We start from the raw sequence: 19,551 nt of genomic DNA on the forward strand, positions 1-19,551 counted from the left end.
ACAGCAATCCACCTGTCACTCAAAGTGACCACGCCCTTAATTATGCAGAAACGTAATGCTTTAAATAATGTAAACGAATGAGTTATAAAAAATTCTCCCCCCTCACAGTTGTAATGAAGGGCAAAATTAGCTGTATAGCCCAAAACCACAGTTTGTCCCAGACTGTAAACATGTTTTTTTCTGCTGTAAAGTTGGGCATTTTAACATGAGCTCAATGAGATTCTGCTCCTTCTGGAGTCTGTCTCTAGTGGCCAGGCGATGAATTGCAGTTTAAGTCACTTCTGTATTGGCTTCAAGAGAAACTGCGGGAGGTTGCCGCTTGGTCAAGACTTGGTTTTAGGGATACGGTTATAGTTAAGAGTAAGTTTAGGGAAAGGGTTCGGGTTAGGCACTTAGTTGTGATGGGCAGGGTTAGGGTAAAGAGCTAGAGATTGCATTGTGTCAATGAATGTCCTCACAAAGATAGATGTACAAGAATGTGTGTGAGTGAGTGTGTGTTCATGTTCTATCCCGGTGGGGACTTCAACCTGAATGCACACTGACTCATGGGGACGCGTATCACCGTGAGGACCTAAATTGAGATCCCCATGAGAAAACAAGCTTATAAATCATACAGAATTAGTTTTTTGAAAATGTAAAAATGCCTGTAGTTTTGTGTGATAGGTAGGTTTAGTGTAAGGGGAGAGAGTATACAGTTGGTACAGTATAAAAAACATTACATCTATGGAGAGTCCCCACAAAGATAGTAAACCAGACGTGTGTGTGTTTGTGTGTGTGTGTGTGTGTGTGTGAGAGAGAGAGAGAGTATGTACGTGCAAGTGTGTGTGTGTGTGTGTGTGTGTGTACACAGTGTATCAGATAAGACTTTCCCATATCTCTTCTTTCCATCGACGCTCCTTGTGCACTCTCTTATTAGACAGGCTGCAAAATAACATCAAAAGGATCATTAGTTTCCCCAAATTAACATAAACAGCAACTGTTCGGTGTGTGATGATTGTATTAATTGAATGTTTATCAGTTTGGAAAATCCAATTCTTCCTAGACGTACCATATTCTTCCATAGAAAAACTGATTTTTAATTATGCTATAATAACCTTTCAATCATTAGCTATGAGTCTTCCTGTAGACGCCACAAATCAACTAAACTAAAATATATATTTTTTAAATTAAAAATTAGTTTCAGGTCGAAATGACCCGAGGGAAGGATGCTTACATATTTTCTATATTGTGCAATGCACTTCAAATATGTGGCATTTTAGACTCATTAAGTCAATGGTTTTATATTGTTCCCTCATTGCTAATTAGATAGTCACATGCAATGCATCGTTGGATGTAGTTCATTTCCTCATACAAATGTAAGTCTTATGCATTTGTTGTTGTTGTTTTCAAATCAAAGTTTACAATATTTTGATTTATCTTGGAGCTGGCTGGTTTTTGTTGATGCATCAGAACGTTTTATTGAAGAAAATGTTCAACTGCCTATGAAGAAAACGAAAGGGGAAAACAACTGGTGATTTTTAGGGAGTTGATGTGCAGAATATTTCCATCTGAATTCATTGCACATGATGATCTTAATAATAATTAATAATGATAATAATAAGCAGACCGGACACACATTTATGTTCACGGCTGATTAGACTTTTTTCTTGTCCAAGTAGTAAAAAACAACAACAACAACAAAAGACGATCACATGCTGTCTATCTTTGTCTGACACATACCGAGAGATGTGAATGATTTATTGTTTTCGACTGACTAACTGGGTGGGAAAATTGGGGTGAATTCAAACATTCTTGGAGAGACACATAATGGTAAATGTGTGTTCCAGATGGATTACAATCAACGCCGCCAATTTGGTCAAAATACTTGTTGCCATGCGAAGAAAGACGGGATGAGATCCTAAAGTGACGTGGGATGTTGCTATGAGAACACTTACCTTTGGGGACTCAGCATCTACATGCTTAGGAAAGGGGACTAAGAGAAAAGAAAGAATACATTATTATTATCACGCAGAATAAATGGATTAAAAAAACCAATATGTAACATGTTTGCACACACGTGTTTCCTTTTTTTTAAAAGTGAATGCACAGAAAACTAAGGGTGTGTTCACACTTGGCATGTTTGGTTGGATTAAAACGAGCCCTGGTGCGATTGCTCCGTTAGTGCGGTTCATTTGAATAAGTGTGAACGCTGCTGTAAACCCGCCCACAGGTCCAATTCTCAGCGTCCAATGGCAGGGGGAAGGTGTCTCTGCGTGTAACTGTCTTTCCTTTTGCGCAACAAAACAAGATTAAAGGGATAGTTCACCCAAAAATGAAAATTACCCATAATTTACTCACCCTCAAGTCATCCTTGGTGTATATGACATTCTTCTTTTAGACTAATAAAATCGGAGGTATATTACAAAAGTCCAGGCTAATCCAAGCATTAGAATTTGATTCATAGTTGCTCTGTTTTTGAAGTCCATAAAAAGTGCATCTGTCCATCAAATAACTGCTCCACACGGCTCTGGGGTGTTAATAAAGGCCTTCTGAAGCGAATCGATGCGTTTGTGTAAGAAAAATATTCATATTTAAAACTTTATCAAGTAAACTTTCCACCGACCGCCTTCCATGGAAAAGTGTTGAATGTTGAAAGTGAAACTCAAGATGTGTACGTGTCGTCATGTCGAGCGGACCTGGTTGTGTTAGTCTTTCGATCGGCAGGGGAACTTTCAACACTTTTTCTATAAATTGAACATGGAAGGCGGTCGGTCGAAAGTTTACTTGATAAAGTTTTAAATATGGATATTTTTCTTACACAAACGCATCGATTCGCTTCAGAAGGCCTTTATTAACACCCCAGAGCCGTGTGGAGCAGTTATATGATGGGCAGATGCACTTTTTATGGACTTCAAAAACAGAGCAACTATTACTGCCATTATAAAGCTTGGATTAGCCTGGACTTTTGCAATATAACTCAGATTGTATTCGTCTGAAAGAAGAATGTCATATACACCTAGGATGACTTGAGGGTGAGTAAATTATGGGCTAATTTTCATTTTTGAGTGAACTATCCCTTTAATTTAAATACATTTCTTTATATGTATTTACCTCGTTATTTCATCTGACTCCATTAATGAAAAGATTTTCCAAATATGTTTAGTAATTTAGAAATCTGAATAAACGTTTGATTACTCTATTTATCTTTACTCAATATTTTACTCGTTCATTAGGAATCTATGTCGCTTTGAGGTCCTCGTGCCGGCCGGACACGGGTCTCACGATCGCAAACTCGTCAGTTTCGGTCACTAAAACAGAGGTAATTGACTATAGTTTAGAGTGCCGCTTTCTCTGAAAGTATTTTATTTAGTCCCCATAGATCTGTGTACAGTTAAATTAAAGTAACATTATCTCTAGTCAGAGGTCACGGCCACTACTATAGCTATAAGTCGACCAATACTTTCTCTAATAGTAGTTTTGGGATGGCCATGACATGGTTTCCCATGTACACTTAGCTAGAATAACTTTACTTTAAACAGAGGTAAGACTCACCCTATTTAGGTTGGTCAATCAACATTACTGTTGTCCTAAACGGAAATTCCCTTTTTAGTCTTCACAGTCTAAGTACACTTGAATTAGTGCCAAAAGTTCCAGAATCTCAGTTAGTGTGCTTTACGCTCCACTCAACTGTATTTTGGTCTGATACTCAGCCTGACGCAGATTTGTGGTAACATACACTCACCTAAAGGATTATTAGGAACACCTGTTCAATTTCTCATTAATGCAATTATCTAATCAACCAATCACATGGCAGTTTTCTTCAATGCATTTAGGGGTGTGGTCCTGGTCAAGACAATCTCCTGAACTCCACACTGAATGTCAGAATGGGAAAGAAAGGTGATTTAAGCAATTTTGAGCGTGGCATGGTTGTTGGTGCCAGACGGGCCGGTCTGAGTATTTCACAATCTGCTCAGTTACTGGGATTTTCACACACAACCATTTCTAGGGTTTACAAAGAATGGTGTGAAAAGGGAAAAACATCCAGTATGCGGCAGTCCTGTGGGCGAAAATGCCTTGTTGATGCTAGAGGTCAGAGGAGAATGGGCCGACTGATTCAAGCTGATAGAAGAGCAACTTTGACTGAAATAACCACTCGTTACAACCGAGGTATGCAGCAAAGCATTTGTGAAGCCACAACACGCACAACCTTGAGGCGGATGGGCTACAACAGCAGAAGACCCCACCGGGTACCACTCTTCTCCACTACAAATAGGAAAAAGAGGCTACAATTTGCACAAGCTCATGAAAATTGGACAGTTGAAGACTCGAAAAATGTTGCCTGGTCTGATGAGTCTCGATTTCTGTTGAGACATTCAGATGGTAGAGTCAGAATTTGGCGTAAACAGAATGAGAACATGGATCCGTCATGCCTTGTTACCACTGTGCAGGCTGGTGGTGGTGGTGTAATGGTGTGGGGGATGTTTTCTTGGCACACTTTAGGCCCCTTAGTGCCAATTGGGCATCGTTTAAATGCCACGGCCTACCTGAGCATTGTTTCTGACCATGTCCATCCCTTTATGACCACCATGTCCCCATCCTCTGATGGCTACTTCCAGCAGGATAATGCACCGTCACAAAGCTTGAATCATTTCAAATTGGTTTCTTGAACATGACAATGAGTTCTCTGTACTGAAATGGCCCCCACAGTCACCAGATCTCAACCCAATAGAGCATCTTTGGGATGTGGTGGAACGGGAGCTTCGTGCCCTGGATGTGCATCCCACAAATCTCCATCAATTGCAAGATGCTCTCCTATCAATATGGGCCAACATTTCTAAAGAATGCTTTCAGCACCTTGTTGAATCAATGCCACGTAGAATTAAGGCAGTTCTGAAGGCGAAAAGGGGTCAAATACAGCAGTCATTCCCAAACTGTGGTCCGCGGACCACTAGTGGCCCGTGAGGGTACTGCAGGTGGTCCGTGGAAAGGCAAAATAAAATAAAATAATATTTTTTTTACCTTCATTTTACCAGAAAATTCCCATAAAAAAATAAAAAGTAAACAGAATATGTATGCCTATATTGATATAACATTTGTATTAAATTGTCAAGTTATTGTGCGATTACTAAAATAGGCTAGTGGCGCTCGGCCGTGACGTTAAAGTTCAGTGCCATTATGGATCGGTGGATAGCAACAGGTTCTCTGAAGAGAAAAGAGACAGAGGCAGAAGTTACAAAAAATGAAGAGATTGACAGTGAGTCGGATGCATCTATGAGCCAGATTCATCATAAAAAAACAAAGAAAAGGAGGGTGAAGAGAAAATACTGCGAAAGCTGTTTAGCATTAGGTTTCAGCTACACCGGCCCCGAAGACGAGCCGTTGCCCGTTTGCATTTGTTTCTACGAGGCACTGGCTAACGAGAGCATGAAACCATCAAATCTTCGCCGGCATTTGGAAACCAGGCATGGGGAATTTAAGTCCAAGACAGTCGAGTTTTTCAAAAGCAAGCTCCAGGAATACTGCACAAGCAAAAAAGTAATAGAATCGACATCTGTAGGTGGCGCTACGTTACTGCTAAAGCAGTAGAAGTCTAGTACCGTCACATCACATGCATAGCCTTTATAGGCAGTTTTATAAATGGAATGAATAAGACCTGTTATTTCAATTTCCATTTAGTTTCTTGATCTCGTGTTTCTGAAATGTTTTTTTCAGAAATGCCAAAGGTTTTGAAATGTTGACTATCCAAGTGTTCTTTTCCATTGCTATGGAAATAAGCCTGTTGTTCAAATTAACCTGATTATGCCCTCGGGCGCTTGAGTAAATAAATAAATTAAATATGTGGCAGCCGTTGTGTGCAGTAAACTTTCTTTTAACAAGCCTGCTGTACTGATGTGATGACTAGTTAGTTTAAGTGCTAGTAAGCCTATTTAGAGGTGCGGATTAATTCAGGTAGAACTGTGTGTAGACATTTTATTATGTGTGTTATGTTATGTTGTGCAAAATTTTTTGATTACAAATAGTGGTCCACACACACAAAAAGTTTGAAAACCCCTGAAATACAGTATTAGTATGGTGTTCCTAATAATCATTTAGGTGAGTGTACGTCTTCACTTAATCTACTTGAGAGAAATAATGTCAGAGTAAATCAGAATAATTCCAAACGTTTATTCAGATTTCTAAATTACTAAACATATTTGGAAAATCTTTTCATTAATGGAGTCAGATTAAATAACGAGGTAAACACATATAAAAGAAATGTATTTAAATGAATCTTGTTTTGTTGCAGAAAAAGGAAAGACAGTGACACGCAGAGACACCTTCCCCCTGCCATTGGACGCCGAGAATTGGACCTGTGGGCGGGTTTATGCTGCCATCCGAACTAAACTCGGGATGAGTCTTCTTGCATGTGTCCATTTTTAACCGACTGCAGTACAAACTGAGATCCCACAGTGTGACATGATGGGGGGATCATGTTAGTACAGTCTGACAAGCAACAGTCATAAAGGACTGATTATAAATCATAAACTTCAGCATGTAACTCATAGTGCCATAAACCAGAATGATTCTTCAAATCATGTGGTTGCAGAAAAACATTTCACATGAAAACGAATCAGAACCTTTTTGGGTCGTTTTTGGAGTTGACGGTGTTCCAAGTACTTCCAAAGGAGCCTCGGGACATTTCATCAGTAATGTTGATAGTAGAAGGATCATCTCTGAAAATGTCCAATAAAAACATCATAAACATAACATGAAATCTAACATTAATATTCTGGTGTGTGCATGAAAACATTCATAAAATACAAAATTCCGACTCAAAACTTGTAACATAATAGTGAATGCTTGACAATTGCTTAGTCTGATTATTAAAGAGCCCCTATTATGGTTTTTCGAATATTCCCTTTCATGCAGTGTGTAATAAAGCGGTTTGTGCAGAGTTGTAAAGTCGAAAGTGCGCGATAAATAAAGTTATTGTCTCCCAAAAGAATCGACTCTGAACCGTCTATATGAGTCGTTTGTGTTTCGAATCTCACAGCGTTACGGTTCTACCTCATTAGAAAAGACATTCGCATAATGCCCACCTGTTTGCGAACAACATGACCCGCCCTCAAACGTCATTTTACTGACGTCTACTTCTCAAATCTCAGAGTTCAACGCGGGATTCGTATGCGCTGTTGTTGTTAGAGTTCCCGCATGTGCACCAAACACTCAAAAAAATAACTCTTTGAATGAACATAAAAAATCATGGAAAGTATTTCCACATGATTAACTTGCTTTATTTCAGCATTATGCAATTATTTTATTCCAATTTGATGTACTTACGTTGGGTCAACTTAATTTATTAAGGTTGATTCAACTTATTTACTATGGTTAGGCACAGCTTAATTTAATAGTGTCAGCCCAACTAATTTGCAATTTTTTGGACCAACTAATTTATTTAGGTTAGCCTAACAAAAGTGCTTAATGCTGAAAGAAAGCCATTTAATCACATGGAAATCCTTTCCATGATTTAATTACATTAATTCAAAAAATAGCTTTTGAGAGCATTTACAAAACCTTTTACCAGATTTTATTGGCTAGCCAGAAGATGGTTTTGTTACATCCGTGGCATGCCCAGAGTAGTTTTTTAAAATGATTAAAACAACTTTAATAGTTATTAGTAGGTTCTCACCCCAAACACATGCTCTACACTTCACCACAATAGTAACCTCCAAAAACACTAACATAACACAAACTTTTAAATACCAACATAACAAAATATTAAGCATTAAAAAGTCTCTAAATTTCCTCATCTTGTTAAAAATGCATCAAATTGCACTTTATTTAAACATTTAGTCTCCGAATTCAGCCCCTTTGCAAAGCATGATGGGAAGTGAAAGTCTTATTTCTTTGGGTTACTTGATTGAAACATGTTATTTCAAAATGAAAACATCAAGTTATGTCAAAGAGTAACGGTTTTAAGTCAGTTTAACATGAATCAATTACATTTGAACCAGAAACCTAATATAATGGTGTTAAATCAAGATGAATTGCTTAAATAAAGTGAACAGCATCATAAATAATTGTTTTGAGTGTAATAAATGAGAAATACACACATGGGTTTGTTGATGGACGTACTCTTGTTAATGCTGATGGTGAGGAATTACAGCTGCAACATCTCATAATGAACCGCAACATGAGTAGCGTATCACTGAGAAACTCCTGCTCAAGTCGTCCTTGCGATGGAGGTTCGGGTTGAATAATTAGTTTCAATGTTTCATCATCGGACTCGCGTTCGGATTAATGTGGTAAAATCCACGCCATCATTAATATCTTTACAGGGTGTGCAATCGCTGAGCTTCAGGAAGCCTCCGGAGCTGAAGTTCAGTTATGATAATGGGCGTTTTTTTTCGAAATACGTGCTGTATGCGGTAGACCAATCACAACAGACTGGGCCATCTGGCCAATCAGAACAGAGTAGACTCGTGGAAAGGAGGGATTTAGAGCGACTGATTCATCAGACGAGTTGTTTGAGAATCATTGAACACTGTGGTGATGTGCAATGTCTATTATGAGAAAATGAGTGAACCTGTTGTAGGAGACTCCAAAACCAAATGAGGAGCCTTTAAAATAGCATAATGGGGCACTTTAATATTTATCATTTGTGGTTTTTTTCAAACATATTACTTGACGATTTGCAACCTTAATTCTACTTCTATCTAATTTATAGATTTATATTACTTAGGCCTGGTTTCACAGACAGGGCTTAGATTAAGCCAGATTTAGGCCTCAGTTAAATTAGGACATTTAAGTGTTTTTATAAACGTGCTATGGTGTGTATCTTGAGACGAAACAATGGCACTGACATATTTTAAGATATATCAGTGCAAGATGCTTTCAGTTAAAACAGCTCAAACATGCATTTTAGTCTGGGACTAGCTTAAATCTTGTCTGTGAAACTGGGGTATTACGTTTTTATTTAATTCAAATTTTTTATTATTTCTCTCCATTCTCGTGTGTATATACTGTATGTACAATATGTATGTACTATAAGTGCCTAGAGCGTCTGGAACTCATAGCAAAGGCTTTAGATATACAAAGACGATGCACTAACATTACTATGAATGGGATGCACAAGTGGCGGAATAAGCCCCGCCTTCTAAATAAAAGAGCCAATCGCTGAGTCTGCACATGGGCAGTTTTTCATTATGATTTGGTTTTGTCAGGCACTTCATATATACAGTAGAACATCCCACTGGATCTTTTTTTTTTTTTTTTAATGAATTATAAGCATAAAACATTTAAATAGCCAATTAAAATGAAAGTATGCATCAATTTAAGACATTACTCATTATATAGAACCTTTTTTTCAATCAAGGATTCTTTAAAATGGAGTCAAGAACACTACATTCTAAAAAACCCAAGTTGGGTTGAAAATGGACTAACCCAGCAATCGGGTTGTTTTAACCCAGTGAATGGGTCGTTTTAACCCAGCGGTTGGGTTAAATGTTTGCTTAACACTAGAACCGCAATGGGTAAAATTTACCCATGGCTGTTTTTCAAATGTACATAACAGATTTCCAATAAAATATCCAAGTCTCCCAGTCACTGGCTTTTACTAAAACTGTGTTATTTAAAATCCCCTGTTGTTAAAAATTGTTTAGATAAAACCAGATTTAAAAACGGGGCATTTATACCTATAAGCGCCAGCGGGTCAAATTTACCCCTATAGAACTCCTCTATTTTCGTGCTGTGTTTGAGCAACGCGTCGGCTTACTGTAAACAGTCACACAACGCACGTCAAATAAAGATGTTTTAGCCTATTTATAAATGTTCAAACTTTGGATTAATTATAAATTTTTGTTTTGCAATTTTGTATTGAGTATTGTTTGCTACTGTGTTGCTATTTATTCAAGTCTACCCGTTTCCTGAAAAAAAAAAAAACGATATGATGGAATGAATAAAACAATTTTCATGATTATCCCAAGTTTATTGGTGTTGTTCTCTTATTCAAATTATAAATGATATAACTATACAAATGAATAATGAATTAGGTCAAACTGTGCGCTTGAATTCGGATGTTATCCTTATCATAAGTTGTCATGCATCTTATGCAGTGCTGTGAATTATTATTGCTCTTCATTGTCTATTTAGGGTATTTTAGTCATTTAAATAACATGGGTTATCTTAATATGCGATTAATGACATTTTATTATAATATTACACCACCCAAATATGTATTTATTTCCATCTAATTCTCGTCGTCATTGCCGGCTGGTTTAGCCTATAGTCACCAAAAAGTGATTAGTGTAGTCTGCTTAAAATAGCATAAAACAACAAGACAAAAACATAGTTGATGACTAAAAATAATCATTTCATGACTCTATACATTACTTTGTGAAGACAGTGATATATTACGTTTTTTAGCCGTATCAATACAGTAATAATCTGCATGGGTAAATTTTACCCGCTGGCGGTTTTAGGTATACAGCGACCCCTGGCGGTTCTAGTGTTAAAACAACCCAATCGCTGGGTTAGTCCATTTTCAACCCAATTTTTTTAGAGTGTAGAGTTCTATATTGAACCTCATTGAAGAGTGTGTGTTTGTGCACATTCTGATTCTATTGCTGTTTTTTTTTTTTTTTTTAAACAAAACAAAATACTGCACTCAAAGTCGTGTTTTACAGAACCCATGGATATCACTGTAACTACGGCCTTACTGTTTTAATAAGCCAACAAAAACTAGTATTGCTTGCTATTGTGAGAATTAGTTAGGAAAATCTGGTCCATACTTGTAATGTCCCTCCAATGGCACTTGTACGATTCCTTCTTCCTCTGCCAAAATACTTTGCTCCTCCTGGCAGTAAACACAGGGAGAAGGAGTAGAGAGAGAGAGAGAGAGAGAGAGAGAGAGAGAGAGAGAGAGAGAGAGAGAGAGAGAGAGAGAGAGAGAGAGAGAGAGAGAGAGAGAGAGAGAGAGAGAGAGAGAGAGAGAGAGAGAGAGAGAGAGAGAGAGAGAGAGAGAGAGAGAGAGAGAGAGAGAGAGAGAGAGAGAGAGAGAGTTTTATTCCCGTCCAGCCAAAGAGAACTTCAGAGACCCTTTGAGATTAAATAACTTTGCTGAAGGACATTTTGGCAGATCAATTCATGTTCCATTTGTTTGGCATGAAATGAATGCATTGAGATACTGAGGTGGGTGAATCGGGGTCTCTCTATAAGAAACGTATCATGGCAATTTTAGCAAGAGTAAAACATGAGATTATTTGCCAGGGGGTCAGAAAGTCTCTGAATGCAGGAAAAACAAACTGTAAAACTGGAGCACAAATCAGATCTCCTCATTAAAGCAGGACCTCCGCGAGATCTCAAAAAACTCAGCCTTTTCCTCTCATTCAGCTTATATAAATAAACTCAACCAGCAGTCATGTTGTACAGTATCATTCAGTTATATAGAAAACCTCTTCCAAATACTAATTACTTGAGTTATTAGGGGTCCAAACAGTGATGTTTTCGTCGCAGGTTATTATCTATTTTTCTTCTTACAAACCGCTAGGACTTTGTCGCTGTGTGGCAAAAAGTCAACAAATTCTGCATGGGGGTTATTTCAGTGACAAAATGTAATAATCTCAATTATGTGATGGTTTAACGCTGCCTAGCAACAAAAGTACCATATAAAAAATAAGTGCTCAGAACTGCTGGCCAGTTTGAGTGACAGATGAGAAATTGTGTGTGAAATGCTTCTTTTTCACAGCTCTTTTCCTGGATTTTTTGGGGGGAGCGTTTAAAACATGATTTGCATGCTATCTGGATATATACAGTGAGGAAAATAAGTATTTGAACACCCTGCTATTTCTCCCACTTAGAAATCATGGAGGGGTCTGAAATTGTCATCGTAGGCGCATGTCCACTGTGAGAGACATAATCTTTTAAAAAAAATTCCCATCTTCAATGCTCTAACTGAGGGAAGGAGGTTGTTCCTCAAAATCTCGCAATCAGGGACGGACTGGGACTAAAAGACGGCCCTGGACTTTGACTAGGCCCGGCCCAAAGCAATCGGCGCGCGGAAACTCGACAACAACAACAATAACGCCTGGCATGAGTGTCACAAGACTTTAATTTAAAGTCATTTAAAGTTGAGCTGGAGTGGGTGTCTTTCTTTGCTCTTGGTCTAAGCTCAACCTGAATAAACAAATGATGGAATGGATTAAAAAAAAGCAAAAAAAAAAAACAGTTTTATTCCAATATAACAGCATATTATACAATCTATTCCATGCTGTCTTAAAATGAATTTATTACTTAATAATCTTAATTAATTTATGCAGTAATTAATCTTACTGCACAAATAATAATACCAGATCTAAATGAAAATACACCATTACAAATGTAGCTTCTGTATTCAAAATCTTCAAAGTTTGTAAGCATTAACTGTAACGTTACCAACATTTTTAAAAGTAAAAGCACAACATATTTCTTAATATTAGCTACTGCGTGTGGCATTTTACAGCTAAAATTTTGAAGTTAAGCTGTTTTTACTATTGTAATTATTCAAAATGTAGCAACCTGAATATCACTTCCTAAATATTTCAGTTAGTTTGCGATATTTAGCGGCTTCAGTATCTAAATTCCGCAATTTTTTTTCTCTCGCCTTCTCAGCCCCACCCTTTTCTTTACGTTTTTTACCCACGGCCGCATTATGCATATTTGTTTGTTTGTTTGTTTCTATGCTTCTTCTATCTAACTCTATCTTTGCTGTTGGTTTCTTCCTACTCTTCCACTTCGTCTTCTCCTTACTTGGCGGCCACGGCCAATGCAGCTGGCATCCAACTTAAAGGTGCATTGCTGCCATCTACAGTACTGGAGTGTGAAACAGATTAGTGGGGGGAAAAAACAGGTGATGAATGCGTGTGTGGTGCGTGGTGGGCTGGCCCGCCGGCCGTCCTGGAGTACCGGCCGTTCTGTGATTCTCCAGATCACACAGATGGCCAGTCCGCCCCTGCTCGCAATACATGGCCCCGGTCATCCTCTCCTTAATACAGTGCAGTCACCCTGTCCCATGTGCAGAAAAACACTCCCAAAGCATGATGCTATCACCCCCATGCTTCACAGTAGGGATGGTGTTCTTGGGATGGTACTCATCATTCTTCTGCCTCCAAACACGTTTAGTGGAATTATGACCAACAAGTTCTATTTTGGTCTCATCTGACCACATGACTTTCTCCCATGACTCCTCTGGATCATCCAAATGGTCATTGGCAAACTTAAGACGGGCCTGGACATGTGCTGGTTTAAGCAGGGGAACCTTCCGTGCCATGCATGATTTCAAACCATGACGTCTTAGTGTATTACCAACAGTAACCTTGGAAACGGTGGTCCCAGCTCTTTTCAGGTCATTGACCAGCTCCTCCCGTGTAGTTCTGGGCTGATTTCTCACCTTTCTTAGGATCATTGAGACCCCACGAGGTGAGATCTTGTATGGAGCCCCAGTCCGAGGGAGATTGACAGTCATGTTTAGCTTCTTCCATTTTCTAATGATTGCTCCAACAGTGGACCTTTTTTCACCAAGCTGCTTGGCAATTTCCCCGTAGCCCTTTCCAGCCTTGTGGAGGTGTACAATTTTGTCTCTAGTGTCTTTGGACAGCTCTTTGGTCTTGGCCATGTTAGTAGTTGGATTCTTACTGATTGTATGGGGTGGACAGGTGTCTTTATGCAGCTAACGACCTCAAACAGGTGCATCTAATTTAGGATAATAAATGGAGTGGAGGTGGACATTTTAAAGGCAGACTAACAGGTCTTTGAGGGTCAGAATTCTAGCTGATAGACAGGTGTTCAAATACTTATTTGCAGCTGTATCATACAAATAAATAGTTAAAAAATCATACATTGTGATTTCTGGATTTTTTTTTAGATTATGGGCCCTATCTTGCACCCAGCGCAATTGACTTTGTACACCGACGCATGTGTCATTCCTATTTTGCACCCGCGCAAAGCGCGCTTTTCCCTCCACAGAAGCACGTCGCTAAACTAGTGAATGAACTTGCGCTACCTGGGCGGTTCAGCGCAAAAAAGGAGGCGTGTTCCGGCACAAACAATCCCTGGTGCTATTTTGCTGTTCCATTAAACAATTGCGCCACTGACCAGAAAAAAACTAGTCTAAAGTCAGTGGCGCGTTGCGCGTTGTTCATTATGCTATTTTAAGGGCGCATGCTTGACCATAATGTATAGCGTGCACAACGCGCATACACTTTGCTCATGTAATCTACACAGATGCAACAGTTATTTTTGCAAATCATAAATTGTTACACTAAAAAAATATTAACACATGAGATGACGGAAATCATTGTGGTGTGCCACGAAGATGTTAAAAAATAGGCATAAATCTAGCTTACAAATGATTCAGGCTAATTGTAATAATTAAGGATAAGACCTGTTTGCCCAATAGTGGCAAGACATATATGTATATAAGGACATCTGACAAATTGGTTTGTCCGTCAAGAACCAGGAAAAAAAATCGACTGAAAAACTGAAAAAACTGAAAGACTGAAGAAAAAAAAATGACTGTGAAATCACCTTTACCATAATGTACAACATTACGACTTCACTTCTCTGTCTTTCACTGCTCTTACAAGAACATCAGTCTCCTCGGCTGTGAACCGCTCCTGGTGTGCGCCTGGTAAATACGCCATAATAATAGCAATTCATAATGGAACTTGCGCACCTGCTTTTAAAGGGAATGTTGGATGACGCTCGGATTGGTTTATTCACGTTACGCCCAAACCACACCTATGAATAATGAAGCTACTTCAGACCAACCCATTTTAGATTTGCGCCGGGCGCAAGAGCCATTTATCCCGCCGGGAAAATAGCAACAGCGCCGAGACCCGCCCACAAAGTTACTTGCGCTTCGCGCTTTGACACTTGCGTTTCAGATCGTTAAAATAGGGCCCTATGTCTCTCACAGTGGACATGCACCTACGATGACAATTTCAGACCCCTCCATGATTTCTAAGTGGGAGAACTTGCAAAATAGCAGGGTGTTCAAATACTTATTTTCCTCACTGTAACTAACTACATGTGAAGGAATAGTTGACAAATATTAAAGAGTATTTCATTAACATTGTTGTATTTGTTGTTTTTTACTAATTGGACAAGAAAAATGTCTAATCAACGTGAATATGAATGTGTGTCCGGTCTGCTTATTATTAGGGGTTCAAGCGTTTAGCACTGAAACCCTTTTGTAATTGTTACATTTTCCAAGGATCAGCATCAAACCTGTGCAGCAAGATTCTCTGAAATGTCTTGTCAATAGTTGAAATTTCGGTTCACGGTCCCTAAGGGCCACCAAAACATTATAAGTGGGTTTAGCCACTTTTACTAAAATCGCTATGACGCTATAGATATTTTCACCAAACTTGGCACACATATGTAAGAGCTCATTCTGTGGTCGAGTGAAAAAGGACGCAGAGACTGGCCACTTGCTGGCGCTATAACATGGAAAAAACATTAAAACGGCTTTAACTCTGCAACCTTAAGGCCACATCCACACAAAGCCAGAGCTTTCCCTATCCAATCTTTTTTCCCCCTCGTCTCAGGAAATATCTGACACACGAAACCACTGAAACCAACTCAAAACGATGTAGTATACATGCCAGACCAGTATGTGGTGCTGAAATTCTGCCACAGAGATACACTAAAAGCGGAGAAGAAGAGTTGGAGCATGCGCGAGACATGGGCTGCGTCCGAAAACCTAGGCAGTGACTCGTTGCCTCGCTGCCTTACCAGACAATGACTTGTAAGGCAGCGTTTGTGCATGAAGGCACCTCACGAAACTGATTTCGGACAGACTTTTAAGGCAGTGTAACAGTTTAATGATCTACAGCAAAATAGAGAGAGCTTTGGTGAGAACTAAACAAATATTTAATTACTACATTAGCAATATCTCTCTAGAAATGACATCAGAAGTAGAAAATGTTGGGAAAAAAAATTTACATTTACACACAAACTGACCAGCAAACGCAACTTTCGGATGCCATCTTTTTTTTCCCAGCTCAACTGTCACCGAATGGAAGGCACAGGATTGTGGGATATCAAAGGCAGCGAAGGATACAAATATGCTGCCTTCAAAAATCAACAGATGAAGGTCTCTCAGGAGAAAGGAAGTGAAGCTAACATTATATTTGGACGTGCCTTGGTGCCTTCCTGCCCTGAAATGTGTCCTCCGAAGGCAGCATTTTCCAGATTTTCGGACTCAGCCGTGGTGTGATGACATCACCGTTTCACAAAATATACGGATTGGCTGTACACACGAAAACGCAAGGGTGTCGGTTTCAGATTTATCCACTCTGGGAACCGGTTTAAAAAAATATTGGTTTCAGGCTCTCAAAACGTCGGATCCGTCTGGACGAATGCTGATACGATACAACATTTTTACGTATACAGCTAAACGTGTCTCTGTGTGGACGGGGCCTAAGTCTGATTTACTTGAAAATTGGTATGCTGCGTCTTCATCCAAGGTGCCTAGACTGCCTTTGAGGACATTTGCATATCTTGAAAAATAGCGGCCAATGAAGTTTAAGCGGCTATCAGACAAGGTTAACGGAGGCCGATTGGAACGAAACTCACTGGGCCTGTTTGAATCATGGCCTGTGAGAAATTTGAAAGAAATCGGCCACCAGGGGGCACCTTCGTGTTTTTCATGTGTGTAAAAGATTGTATACCACACGATTCTTCGCACACCCCCACAACCTTCATACCACATGGAAGAACTCCTGTTCTGAGCAACTTTGCCTCTGGGACCACCACTGTCAATCAAAATGTTCGTTAAATACTGGAGAATATTTGCGAACTAGTCCTAGGTTTTTGGCTCAGTCTCGATAAAACCACACAATTCTCGGGACTCTCTAGGTCAATAGTTATCAAAAAAAATGTAACCTTGGCTGCGCAAATTGGTCGCGCGTATAAATCGAGCGTTTTAAGCGAAATAGATGTCTTAAACACCACTCTGCCTCTTTTAATTTTCATTAAAAAAAAATATTAAACATTAATAGCCACACAAATGTGGTCCAGGCAATGCACTACCTACATTATCTTCACTGCATGTATATTTAAATATCCTAAAAAATTAAGTTATGAAACTTCTCTTTGCCCTCAGTCAAAACGATTTGGCAGACAACAAATGATAGATTCATGACACCAAAGATCGCCCGTTAGATCTACACAAGATGAATTATATCTCATGTTTAACATCAGAGCCAGAGGCAGACGCCAGAAGGACTGGCAGAGGAAAGGCTGCCCTCGCCGGGGTTAATGAGCGCTGAGCGCCCAGTGATCGCCTGGATCTCAACTCCAAAAACACAAGATAATTTTTTTTTAAATAGGCGCTCTCTTTATAAATAAACCACAGATTTGAGCTTTAAACTACATTCTCACCTGAAAAAGTCTTAAAACTAAATTTTTTGACACTAGTAGTATTTTTAAATTATGCAGGGTTTCAAATCACGTAAATTTACCACGTGACAGCAGCAAGCAGGCTCCTGATTGGTTAACGTGATGCGAATTGACGCCAAAGTTAAAATTTTTCATCTAGGCCGTCAGACGCAAATTCACTTCAAATGCGTGAATGCACAAAAAGCACCACTCGCGCGTAACAAGCGTGAGTGGTGATAGACTTGACTGACGATAGACGCCCAATTTGCGTCAAATTCGCGTGAACTGGATGCGCGAATGAAGCGGAATCGCGTCCATCGTGTCGCGCGAAACGTGCCTATCGCGCCGCAAGACCTCCAGACGCGCGTCAACGTGCTTTTCCTTTGACTTAACATCGAAATCACTCACTCCAGACGCTCTATGCACGTTTGGTGTGAACGCAGCATTAGAGAACTTGACTGACGATAGACGCTCAATTCGCGTGAACTGGACGCGTGAATGAGGCGGAATCGCGTCCATTGCATTGCGCGAAACGCGTCTATCTCGCCGCAGGACCTCCAGACGCGCGTCAACGCGCCTTTCCATTGACTTGACATTGAAATCACTCACTCCAGACGCTCTATTCGCGTTTGGTGTGAACGCAGCATTAGAGAACGAGATTGGCCAAGTCTAACCAATACCCTATCATTCCTAAATCGAAACCTCAGAACTCAGGTGATCACATGCAGCACATTATTCTAAAGAAGCTTGGACACTTTTATAGAGATTAGCCCATAGGTGGCGCTATAACTGTTAAAAGGATGTAAAAATACTGTATTTCTATGGCAAATCCCATGAAATGGCTGAAAGGGCCCTCTTCCTGTCTGTTTTGCGTAGAACTTCACAAAATTGAGTGTGCACATGATTCACATCATTCTAAAGAAGCATGGAAACTTTTATGTACATCAGGCCATAGCTGGCGCTTCAACTGTTACAAAGGACTCTCGTTGCCTTTAAAATCCCACTCTTCGATGGCACATCTGTGTATTTCATTGGTTCTTTCTGTTCTGTTATGGACCTTGTAAATTGCTGCTTGCATCCAAATTACAAGTGCATGTTCACAGTGAATGTTACAATGAGATAATAAATGGTGAAGCTCACCTCATGCTCAGCGTCCTCCAGTTTCTTCTTCCTGCTCTCGGGCATGAGGTCGTCGAGCCAGCTGAGCTCTCTCTTCGTGAAGAAAACATCCAGCAGCTTCCTAATAAAGACCAGCGCCAACACCTGCCAGGAGCAGATCACTAATTCAATTATCACATATTACAGGAAGAACATTAATCAAAACAGTTAAGAGAGGCAATTACACTAGCAGAGAAACATTTAGACAAGCTTGACTGACTAGATGCTTTCATGACCTTCTGATTAGTTCTGTGCCTGTGAATTTCTTCACAAAGCTAAAACTATACATTTTTAATGGATTAGGAGGAGATTGTGTATATATATATATACATGTCCAGACTGGTAGTGTAAATAAACTTGGTTTGATACAAGAATTCTCTGCCAAGCTTTTCAGAAATCGACAGAACGATGGATAAAATGAGTTGTATACACTTGCATACTGTGGTAAGTATTAACAATAGTATAATAAGGTTTAGTGTGTCAAATGTTTACCATCATGGGGAATACGATGGCAGCCCTGGAGGTTTTGATGACCCAGAGGAGAACCAGACAGCTGAGCTGGACGATGGTGAACAGATGAACCTTTCGGAGCGGAACGTGTCTCAGGTAAATGAAGTCTGGCTGGTGTTTGGCCGGCATCCCGAACAACCTCAAACGATCAAAAAACTAAGATGATGAGAAATATGTATATTAGAGCAGCAGTTTTCAACCAGAGGGCCTCAAAAAACATCCAAAGGGGTTCCTACACATTTTACATTTTAAAATAACTTTACTAGACTCAAATTTCCAAACTTCTCTGTTGATTTTCAGACCATATTTCACATAAATAATTCTTATTTTCAGCTTTATATTTGGTATATAGTACAGTAATCTGTAAATATTTTTATTTGTTTTATATGTTTTTCTCATTGATTTTCTTGAAGTGACAACATACAGAGCCTGAGCCATTTTAAAATAAATAAATAAAAAATATACAGACTTTTGCATGCACACACAGAACTTTTTCGTGCCCTTGAG

General features: G+C 39.3%; 1 protein-coding gene across 1 annotated transcript in view; it reads right to left on the reverse strand.

Annotated features, from left to right (window-relative positions):
- Positions 1-19,551, reverse strand: part of slc4a10b (solute carrier family 4 member 10b) — a gene marked incomplete at its 3' end in the record, with an annotated part of 71,308 nt that overhangs the window by 5,863 nt on the left and 45,894 nt on the right. The window contains exons 16-19 of the mRNA XM_079820725.1: positions 19,027-19,200; positions 18,517-18,639; positions 10,749-10,813; positions 6,597-6,692 (exon numbers count right to left, since the gene is read on the reverse strand). Coding sequence (XP_079676851.1) covers positions 6,597-6,692; positions 10,749-10,813; positions 18,517-18,639; positions 19,027-19,200 — 458 coding nt within the window. The remainder of the gene's footprint in view (positions 1-6,596; positions 6,693-10,748; positions 10,814-18,516; positions 18,640-19,026; positions 19,201-19,551) is intronic.

Source organism: Gobio gobio, assembly GCF_949357685.1.
Source record: "Gobio gobio genome assembly, chromosome: 7".
In the NCBI taxonomy this organism is placed as follows: Eukaryota; Metazoa; Chordata; class Actinopteri; order Cypriniformes; family Gobionidae; genus Gobio; species Gobio gobio.